The 20,619-nt window shown below is 43.1% G+C and overlaps 1 protein-coding gene and 1 long non-coding RNA gene across 2 annotated transcripts in view; one reads left to right on the top strand and one right to left on the bottom strand.

Annotated features, from left to right (window-relative positions):
* Nucleotides 1–1,649: 1,649 nt before the first annotated feature.
* LOC108788901 lies at nt 1,650–19,731 on the top strand. The gene is made up of 4 exons (XR_001941367.1): nt 1,650–2,072; nt 5,824–5,826; nt 14,056–14,062; nt 19,720–19,731. It is a non-coding gene; the product is annotated as an uncharacterized LOC108788901 (long non-coding RNA).
* The window catches only part of NFX1 (nuclear transcription factor, X-box binding 1), an 89,720-nt gene continuing 80,602 nt past the window's right edge, over nt 11,502–20,619 (bottom strand). Inside the window, exons 21-24 of the mRNA XM_018558801.1 lie at nt 18,727–18,793; nt 18,467–18,612; nt 17,815–17,919; nt 11,502–12,057 (exon numbers count right to left, since the gene is read on the bottom strand). Of these exons, the coding sequence (XP_018414303.1) occupies nt 11,982–12,057; nt 17,815–17,919; nt 18,467–18,612; nt 18,727–18,793 (394 nt within the window). The 3' untranslated portion in view covers nt 11,502–11,981. The remainder of the gene's footprint in view (nt 12,058–17,814; nt 17,920–18,466; nt 18,613–18,726; nt 18,794–20,619) is intronic.

Genomic DNA, 20,619 nt, shown 5'->3' with positions numbered 1-20,619 from the left:
TGCATTTGTATAGGGATGTATGCATATTAATGGATTATGTCACGATTTAACACGTTTTTGTATTAAGGAAGCCCATTCAGAATAGGCTGCCAACACACCTAATCAAAGCTGTATAATAATTATACGGCGCAATGCAGAATACCACTGACCAGTTATAGAGGAACTACAAATCCAACCAATAATACATTATACAGCGCAATGGAGCATACCACCAGCTATAGAGGAACAACAAATCCCAGCATTAATACATTATACAGCCTGTTTAATGTATTATTGCTGGGATTTGGTGTTCCTCTATAGCTGGTGGTGTTCTGCAGCGTGCCGCTGTATTATACATTGGTATTCTGCACGGTATTGTATATGGTATTCTGCATTGTATAATACAGCGGCACAATGCAGGATACCACCGACTAGATAGATGTATAATTTCTGGTCGGTGGTATTCTGCATTGTGCCGCTGTATTATACAATGCAGAATACCATATACAATACCGTGCAGAATACCAATGTATAATACAGCGGCACGCTGCAGAACACCACCAGCTATAGAGGAACACCAAATCCCAGCAATAATACATTAAACAGGCTGTATAATGTATTAATGCTGGGATTTGTTGTTCCTCTATAGCTGCTGGTGTTCTACAGTGTGCCACTTTTTTTTTTTAAACAGGAAACTTTAAAACAGGTCCCCCTTACCTGTTTCTGAACCCCTGAAAGTCGCTGCAGTGGTGGTGGCGGCGTGGTCTGCGGGCGTGTGTGTGGTGGGCGTGGCATACGCGGCGTGCGTAGCTCGTGTATGGAGCCGCGAACAGGCGGGTGTGAGCGGGAAATTTACATTTTAGCCGACTAATCGACGATGGAAAACGCTGACAATGTTTTCCATCGTCAATTTTAATCGACTTAAAATCGAATAATTGTTGCAGCTCTAGTTACCACAGCACAATAGTGTGAATCAGCCATAATGCCTCGCAGCTCTGAGGTTTACCAGGCAGCGACCACTGCAATCAACAGGTTGGCTATCCCAGTACTAAAAAGGGAAAGAGTGACTTTTTTCACTTCTACCTTTTGTATTAAAGGAGAACTATGGGGTTAAGGCTTTTCCCCATAGTTCTCCTTAGGGTAACGGGAGGACACAAACTAGCGTCCTCCCGTCACCCTAGGCTCAGTATACAGCTACAGCTCGCGGTATACTGAGACACCGCAGCAGGTCCCGACAATTGTGCCGGGATCCGCCCAGCTGCGTGACTGACAGCTGGCTCTGCCTATCTAGAGGCAGAGCCAGCTGTACCCGCCCCCTCCCCTGTCCGTTCCGCCAGTCAGCGCTGGCAGATCGGAGGGGGGAATCCAGCCCCTCCCCTGTCACGGCAGAGAGCCGTGACAGGATCGAGAGGTGAGCAAACGCCGGTATGTGTTCGCTCACCTCCCGATCTACTGAGCTGACCTGTGACAGTCTCATTGTCACAGGTCGGCTAGAACTATGAGGTGAGTGAAAAGCACTCACCTCATAGTTCTCCTTTAAGTTTCTGAACCGTTTTAGATCCTTGAACATTTGTTGGTTCTACAGATGCACACCTTTTTAAGCAACAGTACAATTCATTTATATAATAATAATAAAAGACAAAGACATTCTCACACTTTTCCATTTAGAACGCTGGTCTTTATTAGACTGTAAATCATCTGGAGCAATCAGTTGAAAAATATCTGTAAAATATTTAGAAAGCATTTTGTTTTGAGGAGAGGGATGAAGATAGCCCTCACATTTACTTAACACAGCATATTTACTTTAAAAAAAATAATATAAGCAGCAGATTTCACAGTCACATTGATATGGTTTAGAAAACAATCATTTTGTTCAACCTGTACATATAGCACTGCATGTCTGGCACACACATTGAGACAGACATGTTCACAATTCACTTAGGACATCTTGCAAAAGCAATTCATCTGCACATTTTGTCCTGCTCTTAAAGGATTTGTATAGCTGTACACTGTTCATTGAAGATGCCAGCTGAATCATTTCATATGATCTATTATGATAGGTTTGCTTATCCTGAAACCCTGCACAGCAGCTGGTGCTTAGAAGGAACTTCAGAATCGCAGTTTTAGATTACCACTCCTTCCTGCAAGGAAAGCTGAGACCAAGGTTTATTTCCACCATTTATTCAATAGGTTTGAACAAATAGATAATTTGTTCCCTATGAACAAGAACTGTATAAAATAAATTATTTTGCTTAAAATGACTAATTAGTGTTCTGGCTGCAGACCATAAAAGCTCTTCATAATATAGTTGTGATGGATCTGTAAGCTGTGCTCAGCTTCTGAAATGCTTTGTGCCGAACATGCTGTGCCATCTTTTAACAGATCTGTCAATTCTCTTCTTCCAACACTAGAAATTCATATCCATTCCATAGCTTAGCAGGGTATGTGCTGAGGATGATCAATATGGATACTTATGGAGACAATAAAATTGGTCAAAATGTGAGATGCCTGATTTGGGCATTTTCAACTGAATCCATAGAGTTTGCTATTGCCATTTCCTAAGTGTTACTTATCTGCAAATTACAGTCTGGTGCTTTATCCATAAAATTCCCTATTGCTGTTCCCCAAGTGCTGTTCATTGGCAGATGACAGCTTGGTGCTTTGATCACAGCTTACTTAAAATATGTGCAAAATGTTATCAGGCCTAGAACGCATCTTAAAGTAAAACATTTTATACAAGGCCACTACAGATTAGCAAAACGATTCACAACCAACCAGCCAATATCTCGCTGTTGAGACATCTACCCATCGTCACCAGTGCCAGGCCCTCTGCTGCTTTTCACATGGTTCACCCAACAGACTACAGTGACTAATGGTTCAGAGTACTCCACTCCCCACCCCCTTCCACTAAGAAATCTCTACCAGAGGCAATGAATGCTGCAAGTGATCAGAAACACTTATCTTCATCCTAAATATGACAAATTAGAAAGATCGGTATACCAGGCACTGGGTCAGGTTGTTTATGGCTAACCTTAAACTGGTAATACACTACTCGAATTTGATGTGAATCCTGCTAACCCGGCTGAAATTCAAGCAGTGTGTAACCTCGTCAACAACCCTCCATTCAACAAATTTTCAGTTGACTTGTTGGTGCCAGTCCAAAATTCCTTGGCTGAACAGTGATTGCAGTCAATCAGCTGCAGACTCTGTTCAGGTATTCTGCCAGCGACACACCGGCCCCTGTTAAAATACAATAGCTCAGCTGGGAGATTTTTCCAATCCACGCTTATTACCCTGGATGCGAGTATTGAACTACTAGTGTATGACCAGTTTAAGGTTACAAAAGCAAACTAGGATCCTCTAATCCACAAGCAGATCAGGGGCAAAACAGAGCACACATGAATCATAATTCACTGTGTCATATTAACAGTTCCCATAAATATTAAGATCCACTGCATTATGGATGAATCAGCATTTTGGATATGTGAAGAGAAATTAGATTTATTGATCTTGTTAAATATGCATTTGACAGTGGAAAAGACTCATGATTTGCAGTGGATCAGAAAATCCTAATTAACACTGTCAGGGCTCGTGTAGAAGACCATTTGTTAACATTACGGCTGCTTTTCTTCCCCGTACAAGTAAACAGCATGCCAAAGCGCTTTCAAGGGATGTCAAAATTCAAGCTGAATGCAACAGAAAGTCTATTGCATTTGCCCATTTACACAAGCCCTAGGTTTGCCAATGCTTCTTCAAACAAAGTGTCAAATGGTTCATGTTCCCTATCCGCCATAAAAGGATTTTTCAGCTTGGACAATGATAACAGTCTTAACGGAGACCCCTCTCAACGTTTTAAAACAGTCGGAGCTGTGTTACATGGAAATGTAATTCAACCACTGGGGGTATAATGATGCGCCATAAGCCATATTACATTAGCCAGGGTAGAAAAGGTATGGGGGTTTGTTTAGGTTGGGTTCACACCTAGGCGTATCGAATATGCACGTTTGTCGCGCGTTTCTATTCGTGGTAGACAAGCGCGCGTTTCCGAGGGCTAGCTGGCTGTATCCCAATGGATACGCAAGCAAAATACGCCCCAAAGAAGCTCCTGTACTTCTATGGGCGTAGGGCGTTTTGTAGTGCGTTCATACGGCCTGTAATACGCCCAGGTGTGAACCATACCCATAGGAAATAATGGGATTTCGGTGAGCGTTTTGCAGAGCGTAAGAACGCGCTACAAAACGCCTAGGTGTGAACCGGGCCTTAGGGTTTTCTTATACCGAATGGTCACTAGCAGGAGGAAAAAACTTTAGTTTATCATTTAGAAATGTAGGCTTATACATCTGCAACATAATAGCAAAACTATCAAACTGGTAAATGTAACTGGTCAATTGGTAACGTGGTGAATGTTTCCTCAGATCATCTTTGGGTATCACCAAAATACCACATTAATACATATCAGTAAATATCTGTTACTATTCATATTTGAAACATTACTCATCACTCAGAATCCTAGATTCATAATACTGGGTATTGTGTTGTATTATTACACTAGAACTGTTGAGTAATATAGATACTGTAGGTATCATATATAAAATAGGATAGATCTAAACAAAGTCTGTTTAAGATGTTATTTTATTCTCCATTTGGAGTCCTAAAACTCAGGGACACACTGGGCTGCTCGGACCATAAAAAGGTACATGTAAAACAACATCACAATACAACTGTGGGTCATGACAACCAATATCAGAACGCACAATGCACCACACTCTTGGCTGACATGAGTTACTGCTTTCATCATTGGCAAACCATCAAATTAATTTACAGTGGGCTAAGAAATATCAGCATTGGATCAGTGGCTGCACAAATGTTGTCTGGTCCAATAAATCCTATTACCAACTGCACCACCACAATAGCAAACTCATGGTTCTTCAGCAATGCTCTTGGGATAAACTCAGATGCTTGTTAATTAGACAGTTTTTGTGATGTCATGTTATGCATTTGTGTGTGGTTGGCTTCAGTACTGCGCAGCTACAGCACCTCTCTGGAAACACTGCCAAGGCAACATGAGCCAACTTAACAGTTCCAAAACAGTCCTGAAAAAAGTTTCTCATTTTATGGCCGCTAAATGTGCACACTTATGTAAACTATTTAGATGCCAGTGGGATTACCTTGAACCTTCTACTGCAAACATAACAAATGTTGAGCTAGCACACCAGGCTTAGATGATTTAAATGCAGGTCCAGGAGCAAATAGCTGTATGCACACCCAGGGTATACAAGCCAGGTAAACTTGGGGAGCAGGGCAAGACCAGGGAAGCTGAGGCACACCAGGGGAGCTAAGGGATAAAGGTTCAAGGTAGAGGCAGGTAACCGGACTCAGGACTGCAAGTAGGTAACAGGACTCAGGACTACAAGCAGGTAACAGGACTCAGGACTACAAGCAGGTAACAGGACTCAGGACTACAAGCAGGTAACAGGATAATGAGCCACATTCCTGACTGCAGGGAGGGATTAAGTACCCTCCCTAGGTAACAGGACTCAGGACTACAAGCAGGTAACAGGACTCAGGACTACAAGCAGGTAACAGGACTCAGGACTACAAGCAGGTAACAGGACTCAGGACTACAAGCAGGTAACAGGATAATGAGCCACATTCCTGACTGCAGGGAGGGATTAAGTACCCTCCCAGGAAGCACCAGGTGGTGGATAATCGCTGACAGCTGGGAGACCCCCGCAGGTGAGCACTGGAGTCGCAGGTTTCAGCACCAAGTGGTGGTCTGATACCGTGTTTCCCCGAAAATAAGACACTGTTATATTTTTTTGCCCCAAATAAAGAGCTATAGAGGAAGTATCGGCTAATTCGGCTCTGTTCACTCCATCGCCGCAGCCTTGCTTTCTACAGCGCCGGCTTCCTTTGCCATCAGGGACAGGGATACCAGCGGTGCAGCAGTGGGGGACATCAGACAGTGGACCGCGCGGTAAAGTACAGTACCATTTACCGGTACACATTACAGTACCATTACATTAAGCAGTGCCTTCGGGGGGGCAGCAGTTGGTTAAGTATGGTAATGGAGTGCTCCGTCACTGCGCTGGCCGGAGGGAGTCCCCTGTCATCCCCTTAATACAGTATGTCGCTGCAGGCTGATACCATCTCTCCTGATCTTCACGTTCCACCTCACATGCTACCACCAAACTAGGTCTTATTTTCAGGGTAGGTCTTATATTACAGGAATCTTGAAAAATAGTGCTAGGTCTTATTTTCGGGGAAACATGGCTACCTGACAGTTCCTGGCTGCCTGGAAACACCTGCAGGCGAGCACAGGAACTGCAGGACCTGGCTCCAGCGCCACCTGGAGGTGCTCTGGATCCTGACACAAGGTCATTTTCTTACGTTTAGAAGTTCATGTTTTTAAGCAAGTTTAGTACATCAGTGTAGCCGCGGACAAACTCTCATATTGAATTTTGGACACTAAGGCCTCATATGCACACGATTATCTGGGGATTCTTGTGGCAAGAACATGTGGATTCTGTCGGCAGGACCCCCATGTGGGTCCATGCAGATGCGGCTGCTGTGCCCATTCAAGTTGATGACAGGGCGACAGCAGCTGCATCTGTGCAAAGCTGTCCGCATATAATTGTACATCGTACGATTATCTAGGGATTGGGAAAGATGCTTGTCCCTGGATACAGAGAGGTTGCGGCCCGGGACAAGAATCTCTCCTAATCAGCAGGTATTGTACAATAACATGCAGACAGCCATAGAGAGATGCGGCCAGTCACCCTGTCATTACATTGAATGGGCACAGCTGCCGCATCTGTATGGACTCACCCATGGCTCCTGCTGCAAGAAACCACAGGAATGTCCAGATTCTCATGTGCATTGGGTCTTCATATCCAAAATCCAATATGAAAGTCTAAACGTGACTATACTGATTTAAAAGGTCACTAAACCCGCTTTGAAAGTAGGAACTTCTAAATGTAGGAAAAAGTGATCTGGGAAACAAACTTTGTTTATTACACCACAAATAACTGCTCCTGCATTCTAAATGCAGCTTAACTGCATGGCCAGTATGAATGATACCATTAAAATCATGACATGCATTTAGAAATGTGCTCTAAATGCAAATTAAAGCAGGTTTGACACTGCAAGTGTGAATGAGGCTGTAAAAAGGCAGAATGAAACAATGAAATCTGACAATGATGGCGACACAGCTTTAAGATAAAGATCCTTCTACTTGTCTTGAGACTTTGTGAATTGAGCTTATTTTGTTATGTTTCACATTTGGTATTTTGCAGACACAATGAGGATGAATAAGCTCTGTTGCCTCATTTCAGCATTGACATTCTGTGTTACTGGGGACAACACACACTTCTAGGCCACTACTGGCTGTTGTCCTAACAACCAAATGGAAAAGCCAGCCAATAGCAGGTCTGGAATTTCTCCCTCTCAGAGCTCAGCGCTGAGGACAGTTATACAAGTAAATGAGTCAGCTGAGCGTCTGTCATTTTAAAGCAACAAAACAATGTTACCTGATGAAATCCTAGAACTACAACACTGAGACACAATAATGTCGGGTTTAACCCCTTCAGCGCCGTACATTTCATAGGAACCTGCAAAGCCAATGTGTCATCACTTTAGTTTTGCAAATAAACTAGTTGTATAGGCCGAAATAAACCAGTTGTATAGGCTGAAATATGGTCTACTCTACTCCTGCCCCCCCTCTCTGGCAACACTGCTATGGAAGGCATGGGAGCCCACTCTGTCCCCTTATGTGCTCAAACCGTAATCAGAAATTCTATATATAAAGGCCTGGAGCCTAGAGGGGTGTATTTACAAAACAGCAAATGTGACATTCACCAAAAAGTATTCTCAAAAAGTAAGTGATGGGCAAAGTTAAAAAAAACATATGAAGCTGAACTCGGGGAAAAATTTACTTTATTGTATATGGTTCAGGAGAAGTTATGTGCAATTCTTCGTGCCCCCCCCCCGAGGAGAGAAGGGGAGTATAAACAACACTTTTATTCTGTACTCTCACAGGAAATGTCAGTCTGAGCTTGCGGAAGCTCACGGCTCATGATAATGCAAAATCACCTGCACTCCATGCAGCGTACAGAGCTTGTTGAAAGGTTGGTGCTTGAAGTGACAACACAGATGGCGCCGTGTCAGATACAGTCCATAATAGAAGTCACCAGCACTCGATATGTGCAAGAAGTAAAGCACTTTTTATTAAATTATCACATGCCTCATACAGCCAACGTTTCAGGTTCACGCAGGGTCCCTTCTAGGCGACAGTGACGTAGTGACCGGAGGACACAGCGGGGATCGCAGACAAGGTAAGAGACTGTAATCCAGAGTGTGGCTCGGGGGTTACCGCTTATGGTACTGAAAATTAACCCCGAGCCACACTCAGGAATAACGCCATGGAGGTGTGTGTATTCAAACATTATTTTGGGCTATACTCGTCTTATACGACGATTATAGCCCAAAACCTATGTTTTAACATAAAAAGTAGGGGGTCGTCTTATACGCCCAGTCGCCTTATACGGCGGCAAATACGGTATTGGTTAAATGTGAATATGCCACATTCTTACTGTCCAAGAAGTTACATTACTCAGGTCTGAACTCCAGGCCGATATAAAACAGACACATTTATGTAACTCTGCTTTTGATAATACACCATGAAATGTATTCTTTAAATGCAAGCAGTGTGATTAGCAGAATCTAACTTATAATCAGCTTCTTGCAGTGCCTGTACAGCAGAGATTAGAGGGGGAGGGAAATGTACAAGGAGCCAGTCAGGTGTGTTACTGTGGAAGCTGATACAAGGAGAGAACAGAGTAAGAGCTCATTAGTTTGCTGCTTCTGATTTTACTGTCCAGTCACGGAGCGGAGCTGGGGAGAGGACCTGTAAGTGGCAGTAAAAAAACAGCAGAAGAGAAAGATCGGGACCCCACCTCTGGACCAGATTACCAGCAATACACATTGATTGGCAGGTAAAACAGCTTCCATACATGCATTTCATCTGTGTATTTAGAAGCTTGCCTGGAGTTCAGATTTGAGTAAGCTGTAGCAAGCAACAAAATCAAATCCTGCTTGATTATCAGTTCAGTAAAGGCTACAATCAAGATTTTTTCCTACCTACAAGAATAGCTTCTTGATTTTGCTGTAAATAAAAGCTGGAGATTCCAAATCTACCATCAACATTGTTTTTTTGTTGTTTTTAAAGCAACATTTTTTAACGCACACCTTTCACTTTCATGTCGGCACTGACAAATATCAGTGGGAATGGTCACAGCTTTCCACACAAAGGCAAAACCTCTAGAAGAGCTCATGTCGATGGGCGTGGTTTTCCTGTGTATGAAACACTCATGAAATGCAGGTCGGCAAAATCCCATTCCTTTAATTGAGCGGTACACAGTTCAGAGGCTGCTTTTTGACCTGCTTGTGTTGTTCTGCTTTTCTTTGGATGCAGCATGTCCTACTTTTAAACTGCCGGAAAAGCAAGTCAAACTCTGCATTTAACAAGCATGCTCGTCAACAGGAACCCTAAATATGATCATTGATAAAAAAGCAACAACAATTAACATGATATCATAGACTGTTATTTCAGACACAAGGAAAACCACTGCAAAGAACATGTCTTTTGGCTGGAGCTAGGTTTTTTTTTATTCAACAACAAACAGTACAATGCTACCCTACAATAAAGGGGACAAGCAGTGGCTCTTACACTCTTTGCTTGTGCAGGCTTTCAGCAAATGTTCAGCACCCATCTGTCATAGTACCTGCTGCAGTACATAATGCAAACAGGAATGAAGCAGGGTATATATCTTTTTCTAAAATTCCAATAAAATGTTTAACATTACTTAAAATATTTGTTTTTAGGTTTTATGTTTCCATACTTAGCTGCTATGTGTCCGATTTATATGCATTTCACAAGTTGTTTTAAAGCATCTTCCTTAGAAACTGCATAGAACTAAACAGAACTAGTAAAGGTGAACTGTACTTAAAGCTGAAGTACCCGTTTTTGGTGAAGTCCACTGTGTTGAAGCATATGCTGGCTACTTTTATTCTCGGGCTTCAGTTTTTCTAGTAGTAGTTTTAGTGTCTTTGCCCCCTTCCATAAATAGGACACGTGTGACTCTTCAGCAGCTGGATTACCCATTTGTTTATTCTCTGGAGAGTTTAATACCATTATGTGGCTTTGTAATTGCCACAGCAGGCAGTCTGCTAGGAAGGTTTTGCCACTGGAGGCCCCAAGAGATGCAAAGTCAGCATGTGATCCAATTACGCACAAGATTTTCTTGTTATTCCTTCGCTGGTAAATGCTTAGTGTAAACTGACAGGATGATTACATAGGTTGATTTGTTGATCTGATTTCCCATGATTTGAGGCTACATTATCTCATTGTAAAAAGGGGCACATGGCCATCTGAATTACAAAGCAGATGTAATGGCTCCCCACTGTACTGGATCTGCAATATTCCCCCTGGTGTGCCCATGCATTCAGCGTTAATGTGAATCCAGTCTAAGCGTTCCAAAGTGGGGGAGCCGCTGATGACTAAAAGGTACCAGAAAGCATTTTAAAGGCCACATGCAGTAACAAGTTAACACCAGCTGCTCATGAACAATTTAATCTACCATGTGTCAAATGCCTCCAGTACTTTCTTGGAATTTGGTAAACAGTTACTCAGCCTTGAGAAAATGGTCAAATGGGTTTAAATTGGGGCACCAGGAGTGAGAACAAGCAGTTTTGACTGCAAAGAATGCTGCACAACAACCTCTCTATGGCCACCAGAAAACTAGCTTCTTCTCAACTGCTGGCATGTGTGCGATTAGCCACATCTTTCATGTGCTCGGCAGGTTGGTTTAAGGTTACTGTATTTAAGAATTATCACCTAAAAAAGCAACAGTTTAGCTTTGATACACTCCTCCCCAGCATCAAATATTGGTGCATTCTTAACTACCCCATTGCTCTGTTCAGCACCAGGAGCAAAAGAAGACACCCAGAATTTCAAGGTATGGAGGAACCTGCGACTCACTCCATGTAGCAGTGCTGGGTCAATCACACCAGGAGGCAATCGCCCTGTGTTAGCTATGACTCTAGTGTCTCGTAGCCTTCAAAGGATTTCCTGGTGACTAAACGGAGAGGTGCTGGACTGAAAGGAGGGCAAATATGTGCTGCTAGGGAGGGCTACATTACAGTGAACCAGTTGGTTTGGCCTGCATGGACAAAGCACATATTCACTGATAAATAAAAAAAAAAAAAATGGGAAAACGAGTAATACTTATGCAGCATAATATCTCTGCTGCTGAACAGAATTAAGCATTTATGTTCTCTACACAATTTTAACCTGAATGATTAAAACCAAACACCAGGTCTTCCCACTCCAATTCTAAGTACTGCTAAGAGGTAATGAGGTCTAGATTTCATTACAGAACCTTAGGTGTTTCGACATAGACCATCATAAAAGATGAATATTTGGATTTACTTTCCTACAGGGTACTTTAGCTTTTTTGGGGGCTTAGATGCAGTAATGTTTCAGTTCAATAAACAGAATCATGTACATTGTTTCAAGAGGTAAAAAAAAGTGGATTCTGCAGCAATTAAAAAGAGACTTTAGGTAGTTGAAATAGGTTCAACACAGTAAGCGTGACAATGAAAGAATTCAATTCTTTCCTCATATTGTTTCGTACAAATGCAATCTAGTCTCAGTTTAGAACCCAACGTCATCATCGGTTGAAAACTGCAGGCACAAAGAATGCACATATTGCATTGTTGAAATTGCTAATTAAATCATGGAAAGGATAACCTGGAATGGTATAGCGGAAATGTATTTTAGACCGCAAGTCGTGCTGCTTTGTGCCAATACCCTAGCAGTGTCTTACATATGTATAACAAGACAGTGGCTACCAAAAGCTCAACGTGAAGACCTCACAGCTTCACAGCCACAAGCGCAGGTTCACAAACCCCTTTTCATATTATGAAGCACAGCAGGAGTAAGATTAATCTTGCACATCAAAGTAGTCTATTACAGGTTCTTCTCTTGGTGCTTTCTGTGTGCCTCCACTTCCTCCGTTTCTGAAATAAAAAACCCAATAAAAACACAATTGAGGCAACAGAAATATCTTTTAATGATCTCTGGGAGTGGCTTCAAATTAATGCTGTTTCAGACCCCTTATCTACATCTACTCAGAGAGATGCAACTTTCTGCAGCAATAGTGTTTATGGGACATCTATAGTGTTTATGAACATAACTTTTTTTTTCTTGTGGACAAGACTTACAAAAATTGTAAAATTATTTTCTCTTTTCTAGCCAACATTTTGTTTGCTTCTATGATATAAATCCTGTTTACAGAAATCAGTAGCTCAAGCTGAAATGCACATGCAAAAGAATAAGTGAAAGCAGAATTAGTGCATCACAGTGAATTGTCCCTTATCAAATGTCTCTGTATGAAGTTCAAACCATAGTCTCAAAGCAGAAAACAACCTCCTCTATTGTCTCAAATTTTAAATGATTGTAAACAATTATAAAAAGATTTTAACCTGTTCTTTTTTTACGTAAAAAGAACCAAAAACAACCTAAAAAAAAAGTGTCCCAAAACCCCTATCTTTTCTCTTTAACCCTTTCCCTGCCAAGGACGTATGGCATACGGAGGAACAAAAGTGTTCCCGGCTGGCCAAGGACGTAAGCCCCCGATAACCGCTATTAACGAAAATACCGGGCGTCCCCGCCGGCATCTGGAGTCTTAATCCCCGCCTGAAGCTGCTCCATGCAGGGATGAGAGACTCCATGGATCCCCACTGCTTTCCCCCACTTGTAGGGTCTGTGGCAGCGGAGATCAGATGAAAATTGGCCGGTGGGGGGGAGGGGCGGACGGAAGGCTGGCCGCAATCCCGGATGGCCGAGCGGTGTTCTGAACGGAGCCGCTATCATCCCGTGAGTTTTCGGATGACAGCAGCTCTGTAGCGTGGCCGAGCAGGGGATCGTAAATATCATTGATATTGAACGATCCCTCTGTGCAGAGCAAACCCGGTGTTTGTAAATAACTGGGGACACACAGTACTATGTGTCCCCAGTTATGAATGAACAGGCTGTGATTTACATCACTTCCTGTTCAGTCAAGAATTTATGAATGGGGAGTAGCACTCACTACAGAGGCTCCTCCCCATTCATAAACTGGTGGTAGCAAATATTGGGAGTGCTTCCTATTCATTGAGTGCTGGGGCTGCAGAAAAAGAAATTGAGGACTCAATTTCTTTTTCTATTTCAAAAGGGAAATGTCAGGGGTCTATTTAGACCCCAGATATTTCACCGCAGCTTTTGCGTACCATAATTTTTTTACCTTTTTGCAAAAAGGCGCAATTACAAATATTTATTTATTAACTCAAAACAGTTTTATCTTTTAGATTTAGTCAGAAAATAATTATTTTGTGCGCTGATACTGATTTTAGTGTGTTTTATCAATTGAATTGTGTATTTTTAATATTAATTTGAGAAACATTTGTGCAATTAATCGCACGGCCTACAAATTTAGTATCACCATCTTTTTATTCTACTGGGCCTGCGCTTTCAGAAAATATATGGTTTGGGGGGGGGGGGTCTTTTACAAACGCTAGCAACGCAGCAGTTGAAAATCAAATCAATGGGAAAAATTGTAAAAATGGCGTGGCCAGCTGAATTGGCAGCGAAAAGGTTAAAGCTGTGTTTTACCTACAGACCTCAAAGTACCCCCATGTTATTAGCAAATCATTCAGCTAAAACAGCTTGTGTGATTCCCATGTCATCGATAATGCCGATAACAGTAAATCAATTAAAGTGAGAGCTGCATGGGGGAACTGAATCGGGTAATAATTAGCAGTTTAAATCCTATGTAACCCCCAACGACATACTATTGCAAGTGCTTTTGTTATATCTGTTTGATAAGTGCAAAACATGCCTGTCGATCCTGCCAAAAATCTTGTGAGCTGATACATTTTGTGCTCTCTGCTTGTGCTGCATTCTAATTCTGTAGTCCTGCCCTAGCCTACCAATGTTCCTTGGATAAAGTATGGTAAGCGAACATTGTGTCACCCTAGTGCAGAAGTGTGCTACTGGCAAGATCACCAAGTGTTCAACCAAGATGGCGGCCGCGGCATCCGGACTAGGCCGGAGTAGAAGCCGGGGCCTCGATTTTTGCAGCCGCCCCGAACGGGCACCGAAGATGGAACGACATGCGGCCGCACCAGCCAGCTAGGCCGCAATAGAAGCCGAGGCCTCGATTTTCGGCCGCCCCGAAAAACGGAACGTACATGCGTCCACGGCAGCCAGCTAGGCCGCAATAGAAGCCGGGGTCTCGATTTTCGGCCGGCCCCGAAAAACGGAACGTACATGCGTCCGCGGCAGCCAGCTAGGCCGCAATAGAAACCGGGACCTCGATTTTCGGCCGCCCCGAACGGGCGACAGCAACCCCAGCAGCAGCTACTCCCAGGCACCCCTCCAGGACCATCTGTGTCCCCAGGCCAGGTCTGCTAATACTGCAAGACCAGGCACACCAGCCTCGACAGGCTGCTCAGCATGGAGGAAAAGGGAGGGGGGCCGAGGCACGTGAGGGAACCTCGGTCCCCAGCAGAACACCTCGCCAGAGCCCACAGCTACCTACATCCAGGCAGCCCGACAGAGCGTACTTACGACCTCCAGACAGGTAGCTTCCAGGAGACCCTCCGCACAGCCGCAGACAGACCCCCACATACATACCGCATCCAGAGGGGGAAACCGCCGGAACGCGAACCACCGCCATCCAGAGGGGCGACGACTCCTGGGAACCCACATGGCAGCCAGGCGTGCGGGGATGGCGGAAAAACGCCCCCGACCGTAGTCGCGGCGCCGCCAGCCTGCGTGGGGTACTGTGAATGGCAGGTCGAGACCCCCAGTCATGTGCACCCCACCGGGCCAAGAGACCCACAGGCGTCGAAAAGAACCATCGTCGCAGCCGACCCACCGTGGCGGGACTGCATGCGCTAGTCGGTCGCACAGGGGAGACTCCAAGGATCTACATTCATCCAGCATGTCGCCCTGGCGACACTTGCTTGAAGAAAACAGCAAACAAAAAGGAGGAAAATGCAAAAAAATTCCAGAGAAATTTTTTTAGCTCCTTACTCCTGACGCTAGGCAAAAAACTGGAGACTTGTCAGCAAGTGGGGGGTTTGGCCACCAGCAGGGGCCGCCCCTAGGCTGTCTTTGTCTCTTGTTATGTGCCTAGCGTCCTTCTCCTGCAGGTGGCGATATACCCTACCATTCAGGATCTACGATCTGTTGCCCTGTGTCCTTCAATGAACGGGAGAGAAAAGGACAAAAACCCCTGAAAAAACAATGCAGCCACATCTGCTTGCGACACGTAAAGTGCAACATACAAAAGGTTTGCTTTTGGGTTAAGATGTGTTCTGTTTTTTCTATACAGCGTGTTCCAAAATCTGGGGTACTCTGCAATGCAATTACAAGTCAAGTTTCCAGGTTGCTGGTCCCACTTTCTGCCAACTACATGTTTTACTATTGGTTAGCAGGACCACCCATCATAGTGATGGCCCAATAAGAAAGCACATGAGGTAGGAGGGGGCAGAGCCAGTCTCAGACATCAGGAAGTTTGGTCAGAAATTGTATCACAAAGTACCATTGGTTTTGTAAGCGCCAGGATGCTCTAAAGGGGAGCAGAAGTGATATGCAGACACCTGGAGCTCCATGCTATAATAAGACAAAAAGTTCAGATGCTTTAACTTAAACCACTCTAATTACTACATTCAACTGCAATTTGCATCATGAATTGTGCCCGATTGTGATCATCAGAACTCAAGAATTTGCAACTTTTGTTATATGCAGCATCATGCACACAGTGAGGGCTGTCTGAGTGTAGGTCCTGAATATCATAATCGATCCCTTGCTAATCATGAAGTGACTTATACAGTGGTCAGCAAGAGTTTATATTATGAGATCACTGACTCATGGCAAAACTTCTCCTCACCCTTCTTACCTAGGTTGCTTCACGTTCTCATCTACAGTGTGCTTCATCCACTCCTCTGGCTTAAAGGAAACCTGCACTGTAGAATAATGAAGGCTGCCACTGCTGACTGGAGTAGTTGCTCTGAATTTTCTCAAACTTTCCTGCTCTGAATGCTTGTTCAAGGTCAGTACTCACAGAGTATTGATACCAGAGACTACCAGGCAACCAGCAATTTCAGTACTTCACTTCCATCTTCCAGGAAATGTAATTCAGTTTAACAAGTTCTATTTCAGCTTTAAAACCCAACTTAAGTGTCGTCTCCCGGTTACTCTCTCCTTTTCCCCCTTTTTCTTCATTACCTTTATGTAAGAAAAACGAGGACAACTAAGGGCCCGACAGACAGTTTTTGCCCACTCTGACAAGCCAGACTTTTCAGATACTGGGTTACCTCATCACCGGCATTCTCTTATATACCTTCTGAGGTTTCGGGATTGTTTCCCCCCTTCCCCTCTGTCTTTCACAGACTGCAATTTGTGTTATCGACATTGAGTACAAAGTTTCGGTTTCTTTTCTTGCTTTTATTTTACATACTCCTTGTTACTCTGTACATTTAATACTCTGTTTTGAATTGCTTTTTCTTGTTTCTATTTGTGTCGTCCTTATTGGCCCTTGCTATATAAAAATAAATGTATTAAAAAAAAACAAAACGTGTCACACCTTTTTATGTGGTTATAGCTGTGTATCGCTGTATGTTAATAATTTTAAAGTGACACTAAATTCTGGAGTTAAATCTTAGAAATGCATTCAAATACCTTAGTTACTAGTAACAAAAATTTAGTTTATTTGTGTATCACTCAGCTGTAAATCCTCAAATCATCTCTGAATTGTTGCTGACACTGTCCTTCCTTCTGGAGGGTGGCTACTTTTGCTCCTCATGGTCCCTGTGTGTGTTGTAAAGTGGTCACCGCTACAAGCTCGCTCCAGTGATGGACTACAATCTCAATACAAATTAATCAACTAAACATGAGATTGTAGTCCATCAAAGGAGCGAGCTTGGAATAGTGGCTACTTTACAACACACACAGGGACCATGAGGAACAAAAGTAGCCACCCTGCAGAAGGAAGGAGAGAGTCAGCATCAATTCAGAGATGATTTGAGGATCTACAGCTGAGTGATACACAAATAAGCTAAAGTTCTGTTAATAGTTAGGTTACTTGAATTTATGAATAATATTTAACTCCTGAGTTCAGTGTCACTTTAATGGATTTTTACTTGGGAATGTCTTAAGATACATTTTACTCTTAGTGAAGATGCTGGAACTCCCACAATTGTGGGAATGATATACACAATAGTGTATATCATTCACAATTGAATTGCAGCGAAAGAGGCGTGTCTGGCCAAGTCAATTAAAGTGCACTGGACAGTGTGGTCAAACTCTGGTGCCCAATGGACTGCACAGTCATATATAGCCGCACTGTACATCTTCAATAACAGCAAAGTAGAGCTAAAACTAGAAATATGGAGGCTATTAGTGCAATGTTTGTCTGACTGAATATTTCTGCGACTTCAATTGGGTTTAAGGCTTCTTGCAACACTTGCATACTCAGAGCAAAACATATTAGTAGGACAGTGAGGTTGATTCACTGTTAGGTAGGCAAGTGTCACAGAAAGTTGCACGGTTTAGCTCTGTAGTGTAGCAAAGGTGTGTAAATCACACAACTAAATGAACAGCACTACAAATCCTTTAGGATGAAAACAGCTTACACACATGTATTTTTAGTGTGAGTTTTACCATCTTACAAAAAGAAAAAAAAATATATGACCCCAAGCCAGTATAGTTTGCCTTTGAAGAAATCATACCTGTCAGGCAGATGCCTGTAGTGAGCAATAGGGGGAGGAGGTTTGGCCTGGATCTCTCTTTCCAGTACAGCCATGAGAGAGATATTTGGACACGTAGATTTCCCCCTAAAAAGAATATTGGAAAAGCACAGTAAACAAAAAACACTAGTACAACAAATTTTCTCATCTAAAAGGTCACTACACATGGCTGCAGCAACTTCAAACCACCATTCAGTTACTTTCTCACATCTAATGAATCAACATGCCTTATTTTGCAAACTCTGGAATCAAGACGCCAAACTCGTCTAAAACCTGTTTATTTATTAAGAGAGTTCAGGCCTTCAGAATATATGTGCATTCACCCACCAGTATGAAAGTGTCTTGCTTGCATTTGTACTATAAACTTGCTGACACCATGCTGTTACCTGCCTACAGACATTAGATAACATGTGTCTGATCCAGTGCAGGTAATGTTCGAATGTCTGTAGTCCCTACATGAAGAATGAAGATATTCCCCTTCCTAAAAACTTTCTTGAGCAAAAACGGATAGCCTCACTCTGCATATGGCAAGGAGAGAAAGCTTGTGTGCCAAAGACATAACCAGTTAAAGCCTCCTGTCCAAAATCATTACAACTATAACAAGATTACATTCACTAATACATATAAAACTTACTTTATAGCAGTGATGACAACATTGCGCTTGGGTTCACTGTCATAGCTCACACTCTCAACCCCATAAACCTCTGCTAGGTCATGGATAATCTTACGATGATCTCTGTTCATTGGGGGGAAACAATGGCTTTTTTTGGTTTGTTTTCCCTGAAAAGCAATAGGAATAAAACTAAAAAAAAGGACATACAGTGTGCAAGCGTAATATAACAAACCATTTTAGAACAAAAAACAGTGAACACTATCCAAGGGCAATCAACGAACCTTGTTTACAGCATCCACAAGTGATTTTATTTCCCTCTCAATCTCAGAGACAAACTTCAGGTCTTTTCTGTAGATTACAAGATCAAAAGTTAAAAGAACAAGACAGCTACACCTATATATAAAGCAAATATAACTCAAGTACAATTCTACCACTAAGAGTGGCCACGCATATTGCATCTGCTCCAAGATGAAATAGGCCTTCTCTCATCAAGAAGAAAAGGAATGTTTCATTGTATTTAGTGTTGCCTTTCCATGCCAGAACACGCAGGCAAATCCATCAAAGCTATCACTACACCGATGACTTTGGCCTTCTGCTTTTGTGAGATCCAACAACTTATTGGCACCTGATTTGCAGCACACTAGGATTAATATTCTGCTTATGAGATAATTGTCCACAAGTAGTTCAATCTCTCAGTAGAAAAGAAATGTATTTGGTCTTGTAGCCCTAAGACCCCGTTCACATTGAGCGATTTATCGTGCGGTAATTCCCGTGATATCGGGGCAAATTACAGCGCGATATCGCACTCCAATGCAATCCAATGGGGCAAAGGGTCCTGCTGTCGCGGGTCGCTACGGCAGGACCCTTTTTGGAGCGGATTTAGCCGCGATTCAAGCTTGCTCAATGCAAGCTTGAACGCGACATCACGCGGCAAATCTCGCGATGTCGCGCAATATGCAAATCGCGCGACAAACGCGCGATTTGCATATCGCGCAGTGGGAACGGGGCCTAAGCAAAACTAAGTGAGAACAGAACACTGGCAACCTTGACAGTTGGAATGCCTTGAAAGTAACCGTTTTGGGAGACCAATTGGTCTAGTTCCGCTTGAGACCAATCTAGTTCCGCTTGAACAAAGCTACTTGTTGAAAGCTTTGCAGATTCTTTCTTAAAATTTGCTATTCATTTCTAATCTTGCACAAGCCAAAGCCTGTGGAGGGAATTTATCAAAACTGAGCAGTTGCCTATAGTAGCCAAATCAGCATCAGTTTATTCAGTTAAGTTTTGAAAAAGAAAGAGCTGATTGATTGCCTCGCACATTTTGTCTGTTCCAGTTTTGATAAGTACCCCTCTATGTGTACAAGGCCTAACTAAAATGAAAGCAGCCACAAAGACATAAAATTCCCAAGCATGAAGTCCTTACAGCATTAGTTCATACAATTAATGAATTGTTAAAACCTATTAACTGTTTACACATATGGTAGAATTGAAATATGACCTGTATGTGATCGCTGTCATAGCTGTTCATAGCAGGGGACTGGATGCAGACATAGCATACCTTTCATAAATTCCAAATGATCTTAAAGAAGAACGCCAGGCAAAAGTGTTCTTAACCCTTACAGTGATGCGACCCTTGCATTGCAAGGGTTAAGTGCTCATTTTAGTCAAGGTGCTAAAAGAAAAGTTATACTCACCCAAATCGCTGAGCAAGATGCCTGCTTCCCCGGTCACTGAAGCCTGCCTCCTCGTGCACTGCAATGTCCCTTGACGTCCTCATTGTATAAAGATAGTAATGATTTATGGGACCTTAGACTGGAGACAGGCTCCAGGGACCGGTCTAAGAGCAAGCCAACTCAGGGTTGGGTAAGTATAACTTTTTTTTTTTAACCTAGACAAAAATGAGCAGTGAACACTTTAAATGTCATATACAATTATTTTGAAATATAGAACGCTTCCTTTTAGGGCCTGTTCACACCAATAGGCAGTGCGTTCCCGGCCGGAATGCACTGCATTGCTGCCGTTTCAGTATTTCGTGGGGCTGGAGGGGGCGTGGCTGTCCATTGAAGTGAATGGCGCCGTAGCCACGCCCTCCGGCCGCAAGGCACATTGCGACTGCGGTCCGGTGCAGGTAAATAGTGCTTGCAGCATTTTGACCGCACCGCAGGCACAATGTGCGC

The sequence above is a fragment of the Nanorana parkeri genome, unplaced genomic scaffold (genome assembly GCF_000935625.1).
Source record: "Nanorana parkeri isolate BGI_ZX_2015 unplaced genomic scaffold, ASM93562v1 scaffold359, whole genome shotgun sequence".
Lineage (NCBI taxonomy): Eukaryota > Metazoa > Chordata > Amphibia > Anura > Dicroglossidae > Nanorana > Nanorana parkeri.
Note: the sequence above shows the minus strand (reverse complement) of the source record. Positions and strands in the feature narration are given on the sequence as shown.